The sequence below is a fragment of the Vulpes lagopus genome, chromosome X (genome assembly GCF_018345385.1).
Source record: "Vulpes lagopus strain Blue_001 chromosome X, ASM1834538v1, whole genome shotgun sequence".
Classification (NCBI taxonomy): Eukaryota; Metazoa; Chordata; class Mammalia; order Carnivora; family Canidae; genus Vulpes; species Vulpes lagopus.
Window position 1 is genome coordinate 60,029,140 of NC_054848.1, and position 22,867 is coordinate 60,052,006.

At 38.0% G+C, this 22,867-nt stretch overlaps 1 protein-coding gene across 7 annotated transcripts in view; it reads left to right on the top strand.

The window, feature by feature from the left end:
- ATP7A (ATPase copper transporting alpha) overlaps positions 1-22,867 on the top strand; it is a 153,518-nt gene that overhangs the window by 35,549 nt on the left and 95,102 nt on the right. For 5 of the 7 annotated variants that reach the window (XM_041741458.1, XM_041741459.1, XM_041741456.1 and 2 more), the window contains 2 exons: positions 10,604-10,665; positions 13,588-13,728. In XM_041741458.1, the coding sequence (XP_041597392.1) occupies positions 13,609-13,728 (120 nt within the window). In that variant the 5' untranslated portion in view covers positions 10,604-10,665; positions 13,588-13,608. The remainder of the gene's footprint in view (positions 1-10,603; positions 10,666-13,587; positions 13,729-22,867) is intronic. The other 2 variants (XM_041741457.1, XM_041741454.1) reach the window with 1 other exon arrangement.

Genomic DNA, 22,867 nt, shown 5'->3' on the forward strand with positions numbered 1-22,867 from the left:
GATCCTGGGTCTCCAGGATCACGTCCTGGGCTGAAGGCTAAACCGCTGAGCCACCGAGGCTGCCCCTCCTTTTTTGTTTCTTAAATTCACACATGAGTGAAATCATTTGTCTTTATCTGACTTATTTCACTTAGAATAATACTCTCTAGCTCCATCCATGTCATTGCAAATGGCAAGATTTCATTTTTTTTATGGCTGAATAATATCTTCTTTATTCATCAGTCGATGGACATTGCATTCTTTCCATAATTTGACTATTGTTGATAATGCTACTATAAACATTGGGTGCATGTATCCCTTTGAATTAGTGTTTTTGTATTCTTTGGGTAAATACCCAGTAGTGCAGTTGCTGCATCATTGGGTAGTTCTATTTCTAAGTTTTTTTTAAAAGATTTTATTTATTTATTCATGAGAGACAGAGAGAGGCAGAGACATAGGCAGAGGAAGAAGCAGGCTCCATGCAGGGAGCCTGATGTGGTACTCAAACCCAGGGTCTCCAGGATCACGCCCTGAGCCGAAGGCAGAAGCTCAACCACTCAGCCACCCAGGCGTCCCTATTTTTAAGTTTTTGAGAAACCTCCATACTGTTTTCCAGATTGGCTGCATTGTTTGCATTTCCGCCAAAAGTTTCTCCACATCCTTGCCAACTCCTGTTGTTTCTTGTGTTAATTTTAGCCATTCTGACTGGTATGAGGTGATATCAAATTATAGTTTTTAAAAAATTTTTTTTAAGATTTATTCATTTAGGGATCCCTGGGTGGCGCAGCGGTTTGGTGCCTGCCTTTGGCCCAGGGCGCGATCCTGGAGACCCGGGATCGAATCCCACATCGGGCTTCCGGTGCATGGAGCCTGCTTCTCCCTCTGCCTGTGTCTCTGCCTCTCTCTCTCTCTCCCTGTGTGACTATCATAAATAAATAAAAATTAAAAAAAAAGATTTATTCATTTATTATTTATGATAGACATAAAGAGAGAGAGAGAGAGGCAGAGACAAAGGAGGAGGGAGAAGTAGGCTCCATGCCGGGAGCCTGACGTGGGACTCGATCCCGGGATTCCAGGATCGCACCCTGGGCCAAAGGCAGGCACCAAACCGCTGAGCCACCCAGGGATCCCCCTCAAATTGTAGTTTTGATTTCTATTTCCCTGATGATGAGTGAGAAACTTTGTACCGTTGATCAACACTTCTTTATCTCCTCCACTGCATCCCCCTCCAGGCCCTGGTCATCACCCTTCTAGTCTCTCCTTATGAGTTTGACATTTTTTAGATTCCACATATAAGTGAGATCATGCAGTTTTTCTCTGTGTCTGGCTTATTTTACTTAGCATAATGTCTACCAAGTTCATTCATTTATTTTCCTTTTAAAAATTCTTACAATAAAAGAATTTAGGTCAACAGAGTATAGAAAGCCCTGTAAGTTAAGTGTGTGTCTACTACACAGCCTAAGAAGTTAAACCCTACATATATAGTTGAAATTCCTCTTTGTGCTCCAGTTGCATCCCTTCCTCCCTCCCCAAACTTCTGAATTTGACATTTGTTATTCCCATGCACATTTTTATATTTTGACTAACATTACTACATATGTATGCATACAGAAACAATATATGGTATTGTTTTATGTTTCTAGACTTTTGTGTCCTTGTGAAAATTTTTATTGCCTCAACTATGTTAATTAGATTTATCCACGCTGCTGCTTATACTTCTAGTTTCTCAGGCTCTGTTGTATTGACATTTGGGACTAGAAAATTCTTTGTTGTGAGTGGATTTCTTTTTTTAAATATTTATTTATTTTTTAGAGCGAGCAGGTGTGAGCAGGGGTTAGGGGCAGGGGGAGAGGGAGAAATAATCTCAAGCAGACTCCCTGTTGAGTACAGAGCCCCATGCAGAGCTCTGTTTCAAGACCTGGAGATCATGACTTGAGCAGAGATCAAGTCAGATACCCAACTGACTGAGCCACCCAGACACCCCTGTGAATGGATTTCTTGTTTTTTAAGGATGTTTAGTGGTGTCCCTGGCCACTGCCCACTAGATGCCAGTAGCATCTCCTCCTATTCCCCAGTTGTGATAACCAAACGTGTCTCCAGACTTTGCCACATGTCCTTTTCGTGGTAAAATCTCCCCTTCTCCCAGAAAGAACCATGCTTTAGTTCATTATTTTAACTACTGTATCATTCTCCATTATATATATATTCCACCACCTATTTTTCCATTTTCTAGTTGACAGACATTTCCAAAGTTTTAACTATTAGGAACACTATTGCAATGAGCATTCTTGTTCATGTTTCCTCTGCACATGTGTGGGGTGATACGCTTAGGAGTGAAAATGTTAAGTTGTAGTATACGCATATCTTCAACTCTACCAGATATCACCAAACAGATTCCCTAATGGTTGTACTAATTTACATTCTCCATCAGCTGAGTAGGAAAGATCTTGTTGCTTCACATCCTGACACTTGGTATTGCCAGATTTTGAAATTTTTATCTATCTGATGGATGTAAATGATATTCATTGTGGTTTTAATTTGCATTTACTTAATTACAATTTATTAATGCAGAAACCATTCCAAAATTATGAAGGCTAATTATTTTAGGGGGCTTAAAAATGATATTTGAGCTTCTGTGATCAGCTTTAAGAAGTGGTTTTGAGCAGACTCCATATATATGTATCATGTTTGTATTCAACTCATTCAGTTTCTGTTTCTTAAACCAGAGATGATGATCTAGTCATAATGCTGTTCTTCCTCTTAGAAAATGTTTCTAATGGTGATTACCATGTGTGTTTAGGGAGTGGCTCAAAATATTTTAATAACCAGAAGTTATTTCCCTCAGTGTTGTTGGATGCTGTTGTTCTAAGAGTTACTTCATTCCTAATAGCCACATGTCAGATTTGTTCTTTGATATTGTGATCTCCCAGAAGCCTACGTGTTTTTCCATACCATATGAAATTGTTTATGTTCCTACTCTGTTTTCTGAGTCATTTTGCTAAATACAGTAGGAGGTTATAAAAGATGTTCCTGACTTTGTACCTATTATTGAGACATTTAAAATTCAAAAGGGGGACGTAGCATATGTGACAAAATCAATTAGTTATACATATAGGAGTAGTATGAGGGAGATGGAATTCTTCTGCGCTTTTGTGTATAAAGGACAATTTGAGTAGAATTTTGAAGAGAAAATGCAGGTGAATTATGAAGGCAGGAGGAAATACATATTTTCATAGATGATTTAACATGTTTGAGTTAGGATTTAGGCAGAAATGTGGCTATATTAATGTAATTTTCATTTGTGCTCAGAAATTCTCTCTTCCCGAATACATACTTCCAGGTGAATTATCCAGTTACTTTATTTTTTTTAAGATGTTAGTTATTTATTCATGAGAGACACAGAGAGAGAGGCAGAGACATAGGTAGAGGGAGAAGCAGGCTCCCTGCACGGAGCCCGAGGTGGGACTTGACTCCAGGACCCTAGGACCCCAGGATCACGACCTGAACCAAAGGCAAACACCCAACCACTGAGCCACCCAGGTGTCCCTATCCAGTTACGTTAAAAGTGCCTTTCTATTTAAGTTTCTCTCAGTTCCTCAGTAAGCCTGAGAGATGCTCCAGTACTTTGGTCTGGGACATACCCTATTAGAAAACCGTATTTCAGTATTACATTTCTAAATAACCAGATAAACTAGCTTTCATTTGATGAATGTATTATAGTCTAAAAGTTTGTTACCAATTCTATTTGAACTTGACATTTTCCCATAAAACAATTTAGTTTTGGTAGTATGCCTAGATCAACCTTCAAAAGCCCCATTTGACCCATAACATATCTGAGTTATATAGTACTAAGTCTAAGTGTTCTGTCCTAGAGGCAGGCATCCATGTGCTACAAGAGGAAAGAGAAAGGGTCTCCTTTATAAGGCAGAGGACTGACACTAGACGACATTTTGATAGGATCATTTGTTTTAGATGTTACTCTGCTTCCCTTTTTATACCCATTACTGCTAGGGAGAGTGACCCTCTCCCTAGCCACTGATGCCTTTATGTTGGCCTTAAGTACCTCACCTTTGGACGTTTCACCTGGGCCCATGAATTCCCTTCATCTGAGGTATCATTTGTTCACAATTACCTGCTTTTCCTGTCCCATCTGGGCTTCATAGGTATTAGGGGATTAATTCTAGCTATGAGTCTCTTAAACTATCAAAGAGGAGTTTGTATTTTATTTTATTTTATTTTATTTTATTATTTTATTTTATTTTATTTTATTCTATTCTATTCTATTCTATTCTATTTTATTTTATTTTCATGAGAGACACACAGAGAGAGAGACATAGGCAGAGAGAGAAGTAGGCTCCATGCACTGGGAGCCTGACGTGGGATTCGATCCTTGGTCTCCAGGATCGTGCCCTGGGCCAAAGGCAGGCGCCAATCCGCTGTGCCACCCAGGGATCCCGAGTCTCTCATGTTCTGTCTCCCTTTCTGATATTTCCCACTCATTTTTTCTCCTTTCCCCTTTATTCCCTTTCACTATTTTTTATATTCCCCAAATGAGTGAGACCATATAATGTTTGTCCTTCCCCTATTGACTTATTTCACTCAGCATAATACCCTCCAGTTTCATCCACATTGAAGCAAATGGTGGGTATTTGTCATTTCTAATGGCTGAGTAATATTCCATTGTATACATAAACCACATCTTCTTTATCCATTCATCTTTCGATGGACACCGAGGCTCCTTCCACAGTTTGGCTATTGTGGATATTGCTGCTATAAACATTGGGGTGCAGGTGTCCCGGCGTTTCATTGCATAAGTATCTTTGGGGTAAATCCCCAGCAGTGCAATTGCTGGGTCGTAGGGGAGATCTATTTTTAACTCTTTGAGGAACTTCCACACAGTATTCCAGAGTGGCTGCACCAGTTCACATTCCCACCAACAGTGCAGGAGTGTTCCCCTTTCTCCACATCCTCTCCAACATTTGTTGTTTCTGGTCTTATTAATTTTCCCCATTCTCACTGGTGTGAGGTGGTATCTGATTGTGGTTTTGATTTTTTTTTTTTACCTTGAATACAGGCTGCTTCAGGTCATTAAAAATTAGACAAAATGTATTCCTTTATATTGAATAAATATTGTAAGTCTATGTAAAAATAGATAATAATTTAATACTGGTTTCATAAGAAGTAGTAGTGGACACAACTGAATTGTTACCTATCACATTTGTAATAGCTTTAGCCATAACTTTATTTTTTATTTATTTATTTATTTATTTTATGATAGTCACAGAGAGAGAGAGAGAGAGGCAGAGACATAGGCAGAGGGAGAAGCAGGCTCCATGCACCGGGAGCCCGATGTGGGATTTGATCCTGGGTCTCCAGGATCGCGCCCTGGGCCAAAGGCAGGCGCCAAACCGCTGCGCCACCCAGGGATCCCTAGCCATAACTTTAAAAGTGAATAACATGGGGGTGCCTGGCTGGCTTAGTCAGTAGAGCATGTGACTATTGATCAGGGTTGAGTTTGAGCCCCACATTGGGTGTAGAGATTACAAAAAGAAAAATAAATAAACTTAAAAATATAAAAGTAAATAACACAAGGCTTCCAGTTATGGAATGAATAAGTGATAGTGATGAAAGATACAGTATAGGGAATACAGTCGATGGTATTGAATAGTGTTGTATGGTGACAGATGGTAGCTGCACTTGTGGTGAGCATAGCATAATACATAGACCTGTTGAATTACTGTATTGTATACCTGAAGTTAATGTAACATTGTATGTTAACTATACTTCAATAAAAATAAATATAAAAAATAAAATAACACAAGTAGACTAATTTATGAATCAATTTCAGATAAGTCATACCATATAATTATTCCATAATTAATGCTAGTTGAATGAAATTAAGACAGAATGGTGAGCTTAGTGATGAATTTTCTTTCAGCTTTTCTTTTTTAGAAAACAGATTTATTTATTTATCTTTAGAGGGAAAGCATACAAGTGGAGGGATGGAGAGAGGGACAGGGAAGGTAAGAGAATCTTAAGCAGACTCCTTGCTGAGTGTGGAGCCCGAAGCAGGGCTTGATCTCATGACCCTGAGATCATGACCTGAGCTGAATCAACAGTCAGTTGCTTCACGAACTGAGCCACCCAGGTACCCCTCTTTCAGCTTTTCTATGTTTTTACATTTTCAAAATGAATATATAGAAAATAGTATGAATGAAGGTTCCTCAAAAAATTAAAAATGGGACTACCATGTTATCCAGCATTTCCTTTTTTTAAAATAATAAATTTATTTTTTATTGGTGTTCAATTTGCCAACATACAGAATAACACCCAGTGCTCATCCCGTCAAATGCCCCCCTCAGTGCCTGTCACCCATTCACCCCCACCCCCCGCCCACCTCCCCTTCCACCACCCCTAGTTTGTTTCCCAGAGTTAGGAGTCTTCGTGTTCTGTCTCCTTTTCTGATATGTCCTACCCATTTCTTCTCCCTTCCCTTCTATTCCCTTTCACTATTATTTATATTCCCCAAATGAATGAGACCATATGTTTGTCCTTCTCCGATGACTTATTTCACTCAGCAGAATACCCTCCAGTTCCATCCACATTGAAGCAAATGGTGGGTATTTGTCATTTCTAATGGCTGAGTAATATTCCATTGTATACATAAACCACATCTTCTTTATCCATTCATCTTTCGATGGACACCGAGGCTCCTTCCACAGTTTGGCTATTGTGGACATTGCTGCTAGAAACATCGGGGTGCAGGTGTCCCGGCATTTCATTGCATCTGCATCTTTGGGGTAAATCCCCAACAGTGCAATTGCTGGGTCATAGGGCAGGTCTATTTTTAACTCTTTGAGAAACCTCCACACAGTCTTCCAGAGTGGCTGCACCAGTTCACATTCCCACCAACAGTGTAAGAGGGTTCCCTTTTCTCTGCATCCTCTCCAACGTTTGTGGTTTCCTGCCTTGTTAATGTTCACCATTCTCACTGGCGTGAGGCGGTATCTCATTGTGGTTTTGATTTGTATTTCCCTGATGGCAAGTGATGCAGAGCATTTTCTTATGTGCGTGTTGGCCATGTCTATGTCTTCCTCTGTGAGATTTCTGTTCATGTCTTTTGCCCATTTCATGATTGGATTGTTTGTTTCTTTGGTGTTGAGTTTAAGAAGTTCTTTATAGGGATCCCTGGGTGGTGCAGCGGTTTGGCGCCTGCCTTTGGCCCAGGGCGTGATCCTGGAGACCCGGGATCGATTCCCACGTCGGGCTCCCGGTGCATGAAGCCTGCTTCTCCCTCTGCCTGTGTCTCTGCCTCTCTCTCTCTCTCTCTGTGTGACTATCATAAATAAAAAAAAAAAGTTCTTTATAGATCTTGGAAACTAGCCCTTTATCTGATACTTCATTTGCAAATATCTTCTCCCATTCTGTAGGTTATCTTTTAGTTTTGTATCCAGCATTTCCATTTCTGGGTATTTATAAAAAAAAATGAAATCACTGTCTGAAAGATGTCTACACCCATATTCATTGCAACACTATTTACAATAGCTAAGGCATGGAAACAACCTAAATGTCTTTCGATGGATAAACGGTCAAAGAAAATGCAGTGTAATATATACATACATTATTCAGCCATTAAAATGAAGGAAATTCTGTCACTTGTAACAATGTGGATTTAGGGCATTATGCTAAATGAAGTAAGTCAGAGAAAGGCAAATTACTATGTAAACTCATTTATATGTATAATCTGAAAAAAGCAAACTCCTACAGAACAGATTGTTGAGTTTTCAGAGGTGAGTGTTGGAGATGGGTGAAATGGGTGAAGGTGGTCGAAAGATATAAATGTTCAGTTATAAGATAAATAAGTTCTGGGTATATGATGTACAACATGGTAACTATAGTTAACAGTACTACATTGTGTATTTGAAAGTTGCTAAGAGAGATCTTAAAGGTTTTTATCATAAGAAGAAAAATTTAACCACATGGTGATAAGTGCTAAATAAACTTATGGTGGTAATCATTTCACAGTATACACATATATCAAATCATTTTGTTGTACACCTAAATCTAATATAATGTTATATATAAGCTATATCTCAGTTAAAAAATGATTAGAGGCAACAACAACAACAACAACAAAATAGATACATTGGACTTAATCAAAATTAAAAACTTTTGGGCACCAAAGGACTCTATCAAGAAGGTGAAAAGATAACCCACAGAATAGGGGAAAATATTTGGAAATCATATATGTGATTAGGGATTAATATCTAGAATATATAAAGAAATCCTACAACTCAACAACAACAAAAAAACAACAAAAGCCCAATTAAAAAATGGGTAAAGGACTCATGTAGACATTTCTCCAAAAAAGATATACAAATAGCCAATAAGCACATGAAAAGATATTAAGTATCAGGGAAATGCAAATCAAAACCACAATGAGATATCACTTAACATTTACTAGAATGGCTAAAATAAAAAAACCAGATAATAACAAGTCTTTATATGAGGAGGTAGAGAAATTAGGACCCTTATATGCTGCTAGTAGGAATGTAAAATGGTACAGCTGCTTTGGAGAGCAATATGGCAGTTCCTCAGTTGAAACATAGTTATAGGACCCAGCAATTCCACTCTTACCCAACAGAAATGAAAACAGAAAAATTTGTACATAAATATTTATAGAAGCCTTATTCTCGGTAACCAAAAGATAGGGACAACCTAAATTCCCATCAGTTGGTGAATGGATAAACAAAATGTGATATATCCTTATATAATTCAGCCATGAAAAGGAGTGAAGTACTGATACATGCTACGACATGAATGAACCTTGAAAACATTATGCTAAGTGAAAGAAGCCAGTCACATATTGTATGATTTCATTCATATGAAATGTCCAAAAGAGAAAAATCTATACAAACACAAAGATTAATTGTTGCCTGGCAGTGGGTTAGAGGCTTAGGAGGTGGGAGGGTGATAATTAAAGGTATCAGGCTTTTTAAGGTGAAAGAAATATTGTAAAATTGACTGTAGTGATGGTTGCAAATATCTGTGAATGTAACACCTATTGAATTCTACACATTAAGTGTGTGAATTATATGCGAACTTTATTTCAGTAAAGCTGTTTTAAAAAATGGTGCTGGGAGAACTTGACATCCACACGTAAAAGAATATAACTTGGATCCCTACTATACATCATGTACAACAATTAACTCAAAGTGGATTTAAAGACTTAAATATAGGAGCTGAAACTACCAAACTCTTAGAACATAGAAGTAAATATTCATGGCTTTCAGTGTAGCAGTTGTTTCTTACATAGGACACCAAAAGCACAAGCAACAAAAGACAAAATTGATAAATTTGGCTTCACAAAAAATAAGTATTTTTTGCTTCAAAAGATGCCATCAAGCAAGTGAAAACAATGAAGTACAGATACATTCCACACATTGTTAAACCTTAAAAATATTATGCTAAGGGAAAGAGTTCCAGACACAGAAAGCCACATATTGAATTAATCCCTTTTTATGAAATTATCAGGATGGGCAAATCCATAGAGATAGGAAGTAGATTCATTTTTGCCAGTAGCTGTAAGGGGACCAAGGAGTGACTGCTGATGGGTATGGAGTTTTTTTTGAAGGTAATGAAAATGTTCTGCAATTACATAGTCATTATTGTTGCATATCCTTGGGAAATACTAAAAAGCACTGAATTGTACATCTTAGGGTGAATTTTATAGTGTTCGAATTATATCTCAAAAAAAGAACACGTATAATGAAAAATATGTGCTTAAAATGAATTAACATTTGAAAAAAATTATCCCTAAAGGACTTCTGTGGTTTTAGATATTTGGAAATTATATTGGTCCAGTTGTTCAAAGCTCCAACGAAATCAATCAAAGAAATAAGAAGAGTCCATTTAACTTGCTTTGTTAGGAGCAGAGGATGTGGGTCAGCAGCAGTTTCTGTTTGTTTCTCTGAGCTTAGCAAAGCCAGGATGATGTAGTAATTGTTTTTATACCACTCAGAATAAATTTATTGCAAGAGATGTTTCAGTTTAAATAGTTTTTCCTAGGGGCACCTGGGTGGCTCGGTGGTTGAGCGTCTGCCTTTGGCTCAGGTCATGATCCCGGAGTCCTGGGATCGAGTCCTGCATCAGGCTCCCCACAGGGAGCCTGCTTCTCTCTCTGCCTATGTCTCTGCCTCTCTCTCTGTCTCTCTCATGAATAAATATACAAAATGCAAAAGCTTCCCCAACCACCCAGTCTCTTTCCCTCTCTGGAGTTAACTAATGTTACTGATATAGTATTTATGAGTCCTTCCAAAGATCCTTTTACATAGTGTTTTGATTTTTAAAATTACTGCCCTCTTGTAGTTTGGCGTTTTTAAAGAAACTACTTTTGGGGCAAAATAGAGTCAATGTAAATCATGGTATTTGTATAATACCTTTTGAGTTCTGTAGTTGGCCATTGTTAATTTTGACAAATAAGTCTAAGAGAAATACTTTGTCTCTAATTTTTTATTATGGTCACACAACAAGATCTTTATCCCAGGTCATGGAGACCCTAATGAATATTGGATTAATTTTATTGGACCTAAGACTTGTTTTTTTATTTGTACTTCAATTTTAGGTGATAGCATCTCATGATAACTGGTTATTTCCTGTTCTTCTTTTCCCTCATCACTGGTTTGGGTAAGTTTTACTTCAGTATTTCTCTTCTCCCTCTTATTTTTTTAAAAATATTTTATTTATTTATTCATAGAGACACAGCTAGAGAGAGAGAGGCAGAGACACAGGCAGAGGGAGAAGCAGGCACCATGCAGGGAGCCTGATGTGGGACTCGATCCCGGGTCTCCAGGATCACACCCTGGGCTGCAGGCGGCGCTAAACCGCTGCGCCACCGGGGCTGCCCTCTTCTCCCTCTTAGACAAAATAGTCCTTTCTACATAATTTATAATCTTTGCAAAACTTTTTGTTGCAAATCTATATAATTTGCAAGTTCTTTACATTGAGCTAATATATTCTTCCAAATAAAATTTTTCTTCCATAATTAAACACTTTCTTTTTTAAAAAAGATTTTATTTTATTTATTTATTCATGAGAGACGCAGAGAGAGAGGCAGAGACATAGATAGAGGGAGAGGCAGACTCCTCACAGGGAGCCTGATGTGGGACTCAATCCCTGGACCCCGGATCATAACCTGAGCCAAAGGCAGACACCCAACTGCTCAGCCACCCAGGCGTCCTGTAATTAAACATTTTCTAATTAAACCCTCTAATTTACCTAAACATGAATAATTTCTAGTGCTCTAAGAGAGACCCCTAGATCTATATTGGGAAATCTCTGGTTTTATTCCTGAATAATTTCTTAAGCCTGATTCTAGCTGCTTTTATCATAATCATTTCACATTATCCATTAAAGAAAATAGTTTTAAAGAAATATGTTCTTTTTTTTTTAATAAAGATTTTTCATTTATTTATTCATGAGAGACACACACAGAGAGAGGGGCAGAGATATAGGCAGAGGGAGAAGCAGGCTCCACGCAGGGAGCCTGATGTGGGACTCGATCCCGGGTCTCCAGGATCAGGCCCTGGGCTGCAGGCGGCGCTAACCCGCTGAGCCACTCGGGCTGCCCAAGAAATTTGTTCTTAGTTTTTTTTTCTTTTCTTGTAATTTTCATTTATCTTCCTTGCTCTCTATTGGCATAATTTAATTTTCTTTATTCTCTTTCTCACTCTACTATTTTGGAAGCTATATATTCTATTTCTAGTCTCCTACTAAGTACCTTTAAATTTTTAACATGTATTGTTAACAAAATCTAAGGTTTATTTCTTTTTATACATTCCAAACAAGACCAGGGATCTCAGAATGCTTGAGCTATAAACGCCCATCCCTATTATTGTTTTTTATTATTTCAGGTCCATTGTTCCTTTGTGTGTGTGATATGTGTGTGTGTGTGTGTGTGTGTGTGTGTGTGTGTGTGTGTTTGAATAGATAATACATCTTCATGGTACAAAATTTAGAAGATACAGAAGAAACTAGATCTTAATTGTTCTCACCACAAAAAATGAAATGATGATTAAGTGATATGATAGAGGTATTAGCTAATGGTTTTAATCCTACAAACCAACAATCCTACAAACCAACACATTGTACACCTTAAACTTACACAATGTTTTGTCAATTATATCTCAACTTTAAAAGAGATGCAAAAGGTCATATACTGAAATTTTTTTCTCCCACCCTTATCCCCTAACCACTTAGTTCCCCTCACCAGAGGAAAACACTGTTTTCATGGGATATATTAGGTTGATCTATATGAAATTGGCAGTATTTGACTATTTTGATACACAACAATGGCAACTTCACATGGTTCAAACTAACATCAGTGGGAAAAAAAAAGATTACTGCATTCATGGAATTTTCATTCTAGTGGGACATATATTAGTTAATTATTGCAGTGTAACAAATTACCTAAAAATGTAATGGCTTGAAAGAACAAACACTTATTATCTTCTAGTTTTTGTGAGTCATAAGTTTGGGAGTGGTTTTGCTGAGTGGTTCTGGCTTAGGATATCTCATGAAATTGTAGTAAGTATGTGGACTGGAGCTTCAGGCATCTAAAGGCTTAATTAAGTCTGAAGTATCAGCTTCTAAAATGGTTCACTCATCTGGTTGTTGGCAGGAGGCCTCAATTTCTTGCCACATGAACATCTCCCTAAGGCTACTTGAGTGTCCTTATGATGTAGAAGATGGCTTCCTCTAGATCGGGTCATTCAGGGAAGAGGACAAGGAGGAATCCACAGTGACTCCCTCCTCCCCCAGTGCCTTTCATAACCTACTCTTGGAAGTCATACCTTGTCTATTCCACCATATTCTGTTTGGAAACAAGTTACTGAACACAGGCCACATTCAAGGGGAAAGGATTTAAATTCCACCTCTTGAAAGAAGGAGTAATGAAGACTTTGTGAGCACCTTTTATTTATTTATTTTTTTAATTTTTATTTATTTATGATAGTCACAGAGAGAGAGAGAGAGAGAGAGGCAGAGACATAGGCAGAGGGAGAAGCAGGCTCCATGCACTGGGAGCCTGACATGGGATTCGATTCCGGGTCTCCAGGATCGCGCCCTGGGCCAAAGGCAGGCGCCAAACTGCTGCGCCACCCAGGGATCCCTGTGAGCACCTTTTAAAACTGCCACAGGAAAACAGATAATAAGCAACAAACGGTAACTGAATTATAGACTGTATTAGAAGATAATAAGTTCTATAAAAAGACAAAATAGAGCAGATGTAAGGGGAATCAGAGTGTATTTGTGTAAAAGGGATGTGTATTGCAATTTTAAGCAGGGCGTCAGTGTAAAACTCATTAAGGGGATTAGATTTGAGTAAAGACTTGAAAGAGATGAGGAAGTTAACTAAGCAGGTATCTGGAAAAAAGTCTATTCCAAGGGAATAGCTAAATCAGTGGTCTTGAGGTGAGAGTAAAATGAGATGAGAGACAAGAATGCTGACCATATTTTATTAGTAGAATATTTTCAGTTGAGAAGGTGGGGGAAAAGTTGAGGAAGGATTATTTCCATGGCTGAAATTAGTGAGTTCATTTTTTCTAATAGGAATGTAAAGAAGAAATCAAGATGGATCGAAGTATGAGTGTGGATTCAGTCACCATCTCTGTGGAGGGGATAACATGTGATTCCTGTGTTTGTACCATTGAGCAGCGGATTGGAAATCTCAATGGTGTATATCATATTAAAGTAAGTTTGTCTTTGGAAATCAGTGAAGTCAAATGTTGTTGACTGGAATTCTAGAAAATCACTTCTAACACTGAGATTGAAGCAGACACACTGACATGTTTGATAATAAAAACTGAGAAGATTAATGTATTTTCTTTGCCCCTTTAACTTTTCTTTTTATAAAAAATACAAAATTATATATTTTTTCAACTTGAAACATCTGAAAATGGAATCTTGACATTATTATGGTTGTATGTTTATAGATTTATGTTTTATAAGTGTATAGATGCTAATATACTCTTTATTACTCTTAATTTCATACTGAACTAAAATATATGTTTTCAGGTAAAGGGTTGTAGGCTTTCTTCTCTTATATAGTGTGACAATTATGTGAAATAATAATGTAGTCTTCCTTAAGTACATGCATACAAGGTGTAACAGCAATTTTCTAAGCTTTTTTACTTCAATTTTTAAATGTTTCTAGTTTTTAAAAAATATGTATATATATTTATTTAAGTAACCTATACACCCAACATGGGACTTGAACTCACAACCCCAAGATTAATAGTTACATGCTCTACTAACTGAGCCAGCCAGGTGCCCAGTTCACTCAGTTTTTTAAAAAAGATTTATTTATTTTAGAGAGTGGGTAGGGGTTGGGAGGATGGGTAGAGAGAGAGGGAGAGAGAAACCCAAGCAGACTCCATGCTGAATGTGGAGCCCCATGCAGGGCTCCATTTTGTGACCCTGAGATCATAGCCTGAGCCGAAACCAAGAGTCAGATGCTTAACTGACTGCACCACTCAAGCACCTCTTCATTTCAATTTTTAATTGCAAAAATAAAATTGACCTTGTCAGACCATCTTAACACTATATATTCTAATTTGTCTATAATGAACCTGAATTATAACCATTATAAATAGATAAGCTAAATGGCTTTGTTTTACACCTTATAAACACAAGAACCAAAGTCCAAAAGTCAATATAAAACTACCCTACAAGGGATATAATGATGCCATCCCCCCTCATATCTTAAAAAAATTTTTTTGGAATGTTTCCCATGTTCATTTTTTTGACATAGACATATGATAAAGCTACAAAGGCTATTACATAATGAATTCAATAATCTAACCTCTTCATTTTACAGATTAGCAAATGGAAGCTGAGATTAATGAGGTGACTTGTGCTAAATTACAGTTACCTATTACGAAAGCAAAACTAGAACTCAAGTTCTGTGATTCCTGGGCCAGTGTTTTCTGGTCATACAGTGTCTACAAATGCATTTTAATTTGCATATGTTCTCAAACTGGTTGTCTCTGAATTATTTTCTCACATAAATTCTGAAAAAGTTAATCATGAAGGTGCCTCTTACCACCAATTGATGTATTAGCTATGTATTGCTAGTCTCTATAAATTCTTCTCAGAATAATTGTAGTATTTTTAGTATGAGAAACCTCAAATTATGTTTTGTCATTACTTTTTTAAACTTTCTATTTTCATGTTCATAAAAATGTCTTTGAAATTAAAGCTTTTGGGGTAAAAAAATGTTTTGATTAATCTTTATCATCCAGCTTTCTCAATCTCAGCACTGTTGACATCTTGGGTTGGATAATTCTTTATTGTCTGAGGGCTGCTCTGTGCGTTGTAGAATGTTTAGCAACACCCCTGGCCTTACCCACTGGGTGCCAATAGCCTTTTCTTGCTTGCACTTATGACAACCAGAAGTGTCTCTAGGCATTGCCAAATATCCTCTGTGGGCAGAGTTGCCCTCAGTTGGGATTCACTGCTGTGGTCCCTTCTCAGAGAACCTACTATACACATTTTGGCTGTTTAGTTAGTATTTTATGATGATGAATTGATTTATTGAATAGGTTCATGTGCCACCTTCTCTTCATAATCACTTCTTATGGTTCTTTATTGCCAGTGACAGATACAGTGAGTAGTGGTCCTCAAACCATAACCTGGTTAGTTGTGAGAATCACCTAGAAGACTTGCTAAAACATACAGTGCTGGGTCCTACCCTCAGAGTTTCTGTTTTAGTAGGTCCGATGGGGCCTGAGAGTTTGCATTTCTAACAAATAGTCAATTAATTCTAGTGGTGCTGGCCCTGGAACCACAATTTAGGATGATTATGTTGCATGAGATATACCTACACTAAAAATTATTTGTTATTTGAAACTTAAATTTAACTTGGTGTCTTGTGTTTTTTTAATTAAAATTTTTATTTATATGTTTTATTTTATTCTAATTTTTTAAAAGTAAGTTCTATGTTCAACATGGGGCTTGAACTCATGACCCCAAGATCAAGAGTTATGTGTCCATGGGTATCTTGTATTTTTATTTGCTAAATCTGGTAACCCTACTTTGAAGTCATTCCTCCTCCTTACTTTCAGCCCCTCATAACCACTGATTTGTTTTTTTGTCTCTATAAATTTTACTTTTTAAAAAAGATTTTATTTATTTATTTGAGAGAGAGAGAGAGAGACAGAGATAGTGACAGAGAACACAAATGGAGAGGAGAGGGAGAAGCAGGCTCCTGCTGAGCAGGGAGCTCGATGCAGGGCTCTTTTGATCCCAGGACCCTGGGATCTTGACCTAGGCTGATGGCAGATGCTTAACCAACTGAGCCACCCAGATGCCCCACATTTTACTTTTTAAAAACTATCATATAAATGGAATCATATGGCCTTTTGAATCTAGCCTCCTTCATGTAACATCTTGCATTTGAGATCTACTTATATTATTTTTTGTATCACTGGTTCTTTTCTTTTTCTTGCTGAGTGGTATTCCATTTTGTGGATGTGCCAAAATTTGTTTGCCGATTCATTCATTGAAAGACATATGGATTGTTGCAACTTTTTTGTGATTATATAAAACAATGCTCTGAGTGTTCACACAAGTCTTTGTTTGGACATATGTTTTCTCTTGGGAAAATTCCTAGGATTGGATTTATTCCACTGTATGGTAAGTGTGTGTTTCATTTGTTGAGGTACTGGCAAATGATTTACCACAGTGGCTGTACTATTTTATCTTCACCAGCAATGTTTGTGAGTTCTGCTTTTTCAGATTCTCTCCAACACTTTGTATTATCAGTCTTTTTAGTTATAGACATTTTAGTCGGTGTGTAGTGGTATCACACTAACTGTCATTTCCTTAATGGCTAATGCTGTTGAGCATTTCGTGTGTTTGTTAGGCATTTGTATGCCTTCTTTGGTCAAATGGCTGTAAAAACTTTTCTCAAAATTTTTTGCTGTTTTTCTTTTGTTTCCTTATTCAATTTTGATTGTTCTTTATATATTCCAAATAAATCTTCTTTTAGATATGTGATTTTTTTTGCAAATATCTTTTCAGTCTATGGCTTGTCTTTTCATTCTATTTTTAAAACAGATTTATTTACTTATTTTAGAGAGACAGTGTGCTCATGAGCAGTAGGGAGGGGCAGAGGCACAGAATCTTCAAGTAGACTTCCTGCTGAGCATGGAGCCCAGCACTGGGCTTGATCCCATGGTACATGAGACCATGACCTGAGCCAAAAACCAGGAGTTGGCGCTTAACTGACTGAACCATCCAAGCACCCCTCCTTCTGTTTTTTAAAATTAAGTTTCTATTCAAATTCCATTTAGTTAACATACAGTATAATATTAGTTTCAGGGGTACAATTTAGTGATTCAACATTTACATACAACAAACACCTGGTATTCATCACAAGTGCTCTCCTTAATCCCTGTCACCTATTTACCCCATCCCCCTCTGGTAACCATCAATTTGTTCTCTATAATTAAGAATCTGTTTCTTGGTTTTCCTCTCTTTTTCCTCATGTTTGTCTGTTTCTTAAATTCTGCATGTGAGTGAAATCATGATATTTATCTTTGACTTATTTTGTTTAGCATAATACTTTCTAGCTCTATCTGTGTTATCACAAATGGCAAGATTTCATTCTTTTTTGGCTGAGTAATATTCCATTGTATATATATGTATACTATATCTGCTTTTTTTTTTTTATATATATCTGCTTTATCCATTCATCAATGGATGGACATTTGGGCTCTTTCCAAAATTTGGCTACTGTTGATAATCCTGCTCTAAACATCGGGGAACATGTATCCCTTCGAAATAGTATTTTTGTATTCTTTGGGTAAATAGCTAATAGTGCAATTGCTGGATCGTAGGGTAGTTCTATTTTTTGAAAGATTTTATTTATTTATTTTAGAGATTCCACAAGCGGATGGGGAGGGAGAAGCAAGCTCCCTGCTAAGCAGGGAGCCCAATGTGGGGCTCAGTCTCAGAACCCCAGGATCATGACCTGAGCCACCCTGGTGCCTCAGGGTAGTTCTGTTTTTACATTTTTGAGGAATCTCCATACTCTTTTCCATAGTGGCTGCACCAGCCTACATTCCCACCAACAGTATAAGAGGGTTTCCCTTTCTTTGCATCCTTGCTCACACGTTTCCTGTGTTGTTCATTATAGCCATTCTGACAGGTGTGAGGTGATAGCTCATTGTAATTGTGATTTATATTTCCCTGATGATTACTGATGTTGAGCATCTTTCCATGTATCTATTAGCCATCTGTAAGCCTTTGGAAAAATGTCTGTTCATATCTTCTGCCTATTTCTTAACTGGATTTTTGTGTGTGTGTGTTGAGTTTTTAACTTCTTTATATATTTTGGATACTAACCCTTTGGCAGTTATGTCACTTGCAAATATCTTCTCCTATTCCAGAGATTGCCTTTTAATTTTGTTGATGGAAAGTTTCCTTTGCTTTTCAGAAGCTTTTTATCTTGATGAAGTCCCATTAGTTCATTTTTGCCTTTTTTCCCCTTGCATCAGGAGACGTATCTAGTAAGAAGTTGCTATGACTGGTGTCAAAGAGGTTATACCTGTGTTCTTCTCTAGGATTTTAATGGTCCTGTCTCACATTTAGGTCTTTAATCCATTTTGAATTTATTTTTATATATGGTGTAAGAAAGTGGTCCAGTTTCATTCTTTTACATGTTGCTGTCCAGCTTTCCCAACATCATTTGTCAAAGAGACTGTCTTTTTCCTGTTGGATATTCTTTCTTGCTTTGTCAAAGATTGAGTGACCATATAATTGTGGGTTCATTTTTGGGTTTTCTTTTTTTAATTTATTTTTTAATTTTTTATTTATATATATATTTTTCAATTTTTGGGTTTTCTATTCTATTCTACTGATCTATGTGTTTATTTTTGTGCCAGATCCATACTGTTTTGATCACTACAGCTTTGTAATATAACTAGAGATCTGGAATTGTGATGCCTCCAGCTTAGCCTTTCTTTTTCAAGATTGCTTTGGCTATTTGGGGTCTTTTTTGGTTCCATACACATTTGAGGATTGTTGATTCCAGCTCTGAAAAATGCTGGCGGTATTTTGATATAGTCATTGCATTTAATGTGTCGATTGCTTGAGTCATATAGACAATTTAACAGTACTTGTTCTTCCAATCCAAGAGCATGGAATATTTTTCCATTTTTTTGTGTCCTGTTCAATTTTTTTCCTAAGTGTTCTATAGTTTTCAGAGTACAGATCTTTTACCTCTTTTTTTTTTTTTTTTTAAGATTTTATTTATTTATTCATGAGAGACACACACACAGAGAGAGAGAGAGAGAGAGAGAGAGGCAAAGACACAGGCAGAGGGAGAAGCAGGCTCCATGCAAGGAGCCCGATGTGGGATTCGATCCCGGGTCTCCAGGATCACGCCTTGTGCTGCAGGTGGTGCTAAACCGCTGCGCCACCGGGGCTGCCCGATCTTTTACCTCTTTGATTAGGCTTATTCCTAGGTATTTCATGGTTTTTGGTGCAATTGCAAATGGGATTGATTCCTTGATTTCTCTTTCAGCTGCTTCATTATTGGTGTATATAAATGCAAAGATTTCTGTATGTTGATTTTGTATCCTGCAACCTCACTGAATTCATGTATCAATTATGGCATTTTTTTTTTTTTTGGTCTAGTCTTTCAGGTTTTCTATATGGTGTATCATGTCATCTGTAAATAGTGAAGGTTTTACTTCTTCCTTGCCAATTTGGATACCTTTTATTTGTTTGTGTTGTCTGATTGCTGAGGCTAGGACTTCTAGTACTATGCTAAATATTGGTAAGAGTGGACATCCCTGTCTTGTTCCTGACCATAGAGAAAAAGCTCTCAGTTTATTCCCTATTGAGAATTGTATTACCTGTGGGTATTTCATAAATGACCTTTATTATGTTGAGGTATGTTCCTTTTAACCCTACTTGTTGAGAGGTCTTATCATGAATGGATGTTGTACTTTGTTAAATGCTTTTTCTGCATCTATTGAAAGGATCATATGGTTCTTTTCTTTTGTTGATGTGATGTATCACATTGATTGATTTACAAATATTGAACCACATTGCATCCCAGGAATAAATTCCACTTGATTGTGGTAAATGATTTTTTAAAATATATTCTTGGATTTGATTTACTAATATATTGTTGAGGACTTTTGCATCTGTGTTCATCAGAGATTTTGACCTATAGTTCTCTTTGATTGTAGTGTCATTATCTGGGTTTGGTATCAAAGTATTGTGGTCCTCATAAAAGGAATTGGGAAGTTTTCCTTTCTTTTCTATTTTTTTCTGGAATAGTTTGAGAAGAAGGTATTAACTCTTCTTTAAACATTTGGTAGAATTCCCCATAAAACCATCTAGCCCTGGACTTTTGTTTTTTGTGAGATTTTTGATAACTGATTCAAATTTCTTTGCTGATTACCAGTCTACTAAATTTTCTATTTCTTCCTGTTTCAGTTTTGGTAGTTTATATTTTTCTAGGAATTTATCCATTTCTTCCAGGTTGTCCAATTTGTTGGCATCTAGTTTTTCGTAATACTCTCTTTTAATTGTATTTCTGTGGTGTTGGTTGTTATTTCCCCTCTCCTATTTGTGATTTTGTTTATTTGAGTCCTTTCTCTTTTATTTTTGTAAGTCCGGATAGAGGTTTATCAATTTTATTAATTCTTCTTTTTTAAGATTTTATTTATTTATTTGACAGAGAGAGAGAGAGCACACATGCACACATGCACACATGCACAAAATGGGGGAGTGGCAGGGAGAGGGAGAGGGAGAAGCAGGCTCCCTGCTGAGCAGGGAGCCCAATATGGGGCTTGATCCCAGGACCCTAGGATCATGACCTGAGCTGAAACCAAGAGTTGGACACTCAGCCAACGCTGCCACCCAGGCACCCTACATTTTTCATTTCTGAGTGATTCTTTTTTAACTCTTATCTGGTAGCAAGGACCTTTCTGAATTCTTCCATTTTTTCCTCAAGCCCAGCAAGTATCCTTATGATTGTTGCTTTAAATTCTCCACCAGACGTATTACTTATATCTGTTTTGCTTAGATTTCTGGCCATGACCTTATCTTGCTGTTTCATTTAAGATGAATTCCTCTATCTTGGCATTTTGTCTAAGTCTCTGTCTTCTTTTTTTGTGTTAGAAAACCTTTTATGTTTTGTGCTCTTGAGATAATGGCTTTATGAGGAAGAGATCATTTACTGTCAGGGCCTGGCACTTTAGGAAATGTCTCTGGTGTGTGCTGTGTACACTCTGCTGCTGTGTTTTGGCTGCTCTGTCCTTCAGGCCAATTGTCTGGAGAGGGTCTCCTTGCCTGCAGTGGACAGTGTTTGGTCCTTGGTCAGAGTGTGGAGAGTTTTAATTAGTTTCTGGTCTGCTGTTAAATGAGACTTGATACTACTTACACTAGCATAGAGGCCTTGCAGAACTGTCTGGTCAGGAGACATGCAGTGGGCAGGGGTGTCCACTGGTCTTCTGGGGAAGGGGCTTGCCGTGCTGGGACTGAGGCAGACTTGACTGAGAAAGGCAGTACTGGCAGAGCACAGCAGTATGAGACCTGGTGTAAGTAAGCAGGTTAGGCAGCCAGGGTCAGCACTGTGCTATTTGCTGCAGGTGGCTGTGTGTTTATGCTATTGGGGTTGGGTAGGGAAATCGTGCCAGACAGGTCCTTTTTCCCCTGGAGAGGGGTCTCTGTGTTTATTGCTCTAAGGAATCACTCCCGGAAGAGCCAATAATCTCCCCCTTGTGTTGCCCTAGGCATTTTCAGTCACTGTTTTCACGCTATCTGCCTATGGATTGTTTGCCTGCCTTCTCTCCAGGAACAGCACAGTAGCCTCTGGGCTCTATGTCAGCCATGCTTGCTAACTTTTAAAAGTCCAGGCTTTAGGGATATGATGGGGGCAGGGGCCTGCAGTGTTCTTCTGGGAGAGGGTTTTGCTCTGCTGGGACTGAAGGAGGTTTGACTCAGAGGGGCAGTTGTGCCAGAGCACAGGGGCATGGGACTGGGATCGAGCAGGTTAGGCAGCCAGCGTTGGGACCAAACAGCCCTGCTTGGGTGGCTGTGTGTTTATGCTGAGGGGCAGGGGATGGAAAAGTGACCCACCAGCTCCTTTGTTTTTGGAGAGATGTCTCTATGAATACTACCTCTCACAGATGTGCTCCAAGAAGAGTGGATAATCTCCCCCATGTGTGCCCCAGGTGTTCCTCAGATCATGGTGTCTTCCCCTGGGTTGTTTGCTTGCCATTTCTCCAGGAGCAGCACAATGTCCTCAGAGCTCTATCCCAGCCAAGCCAGTGACCTTTAAAACTCCAGTCTTTTAAGCCCTGCTGGTTCTAAGAATTAATGAAAATAAGCCCCTCTCATTTTCCCAGCCAATGGCTTTGGGGAAGTGTTCTCCTTGTGCATTTCCCTGTGTGTTCCTCTCTCTTTTGCCTTTCTCCATTGACCAGGCCTCCCGCACCTCTGTGGCACCTGCAATCCATTTCTCCCCCAAACCACATCTCCACACTTCCCGCTTTCCTTGATGTGGTCTCTTCTCTCCCTCTACTTGTGGAATTTGTTTTTTCAGTCCTCGGGTTAATTTCTTGGGTATTCAGAATCATTTGATAGATATTTAGTGTTTGAGGAACGAGATGAGCCTAGGGTCCTCCTACTAAACCACCATCTTAGCTCCCCCTGTCTTCAATCTCTTAAAAGTATCTTTCCCAGAGCAGATGTTTTTACTCTTGATGAATTCTAGTTTATCTACTTTTTTCCTTTATGAGTCAGGGTTCTGGTGTCGTGTGTAAGAAATCTTAGTCTCACCCAAGGTCACAAAGATTTTCTTCTATGTTAT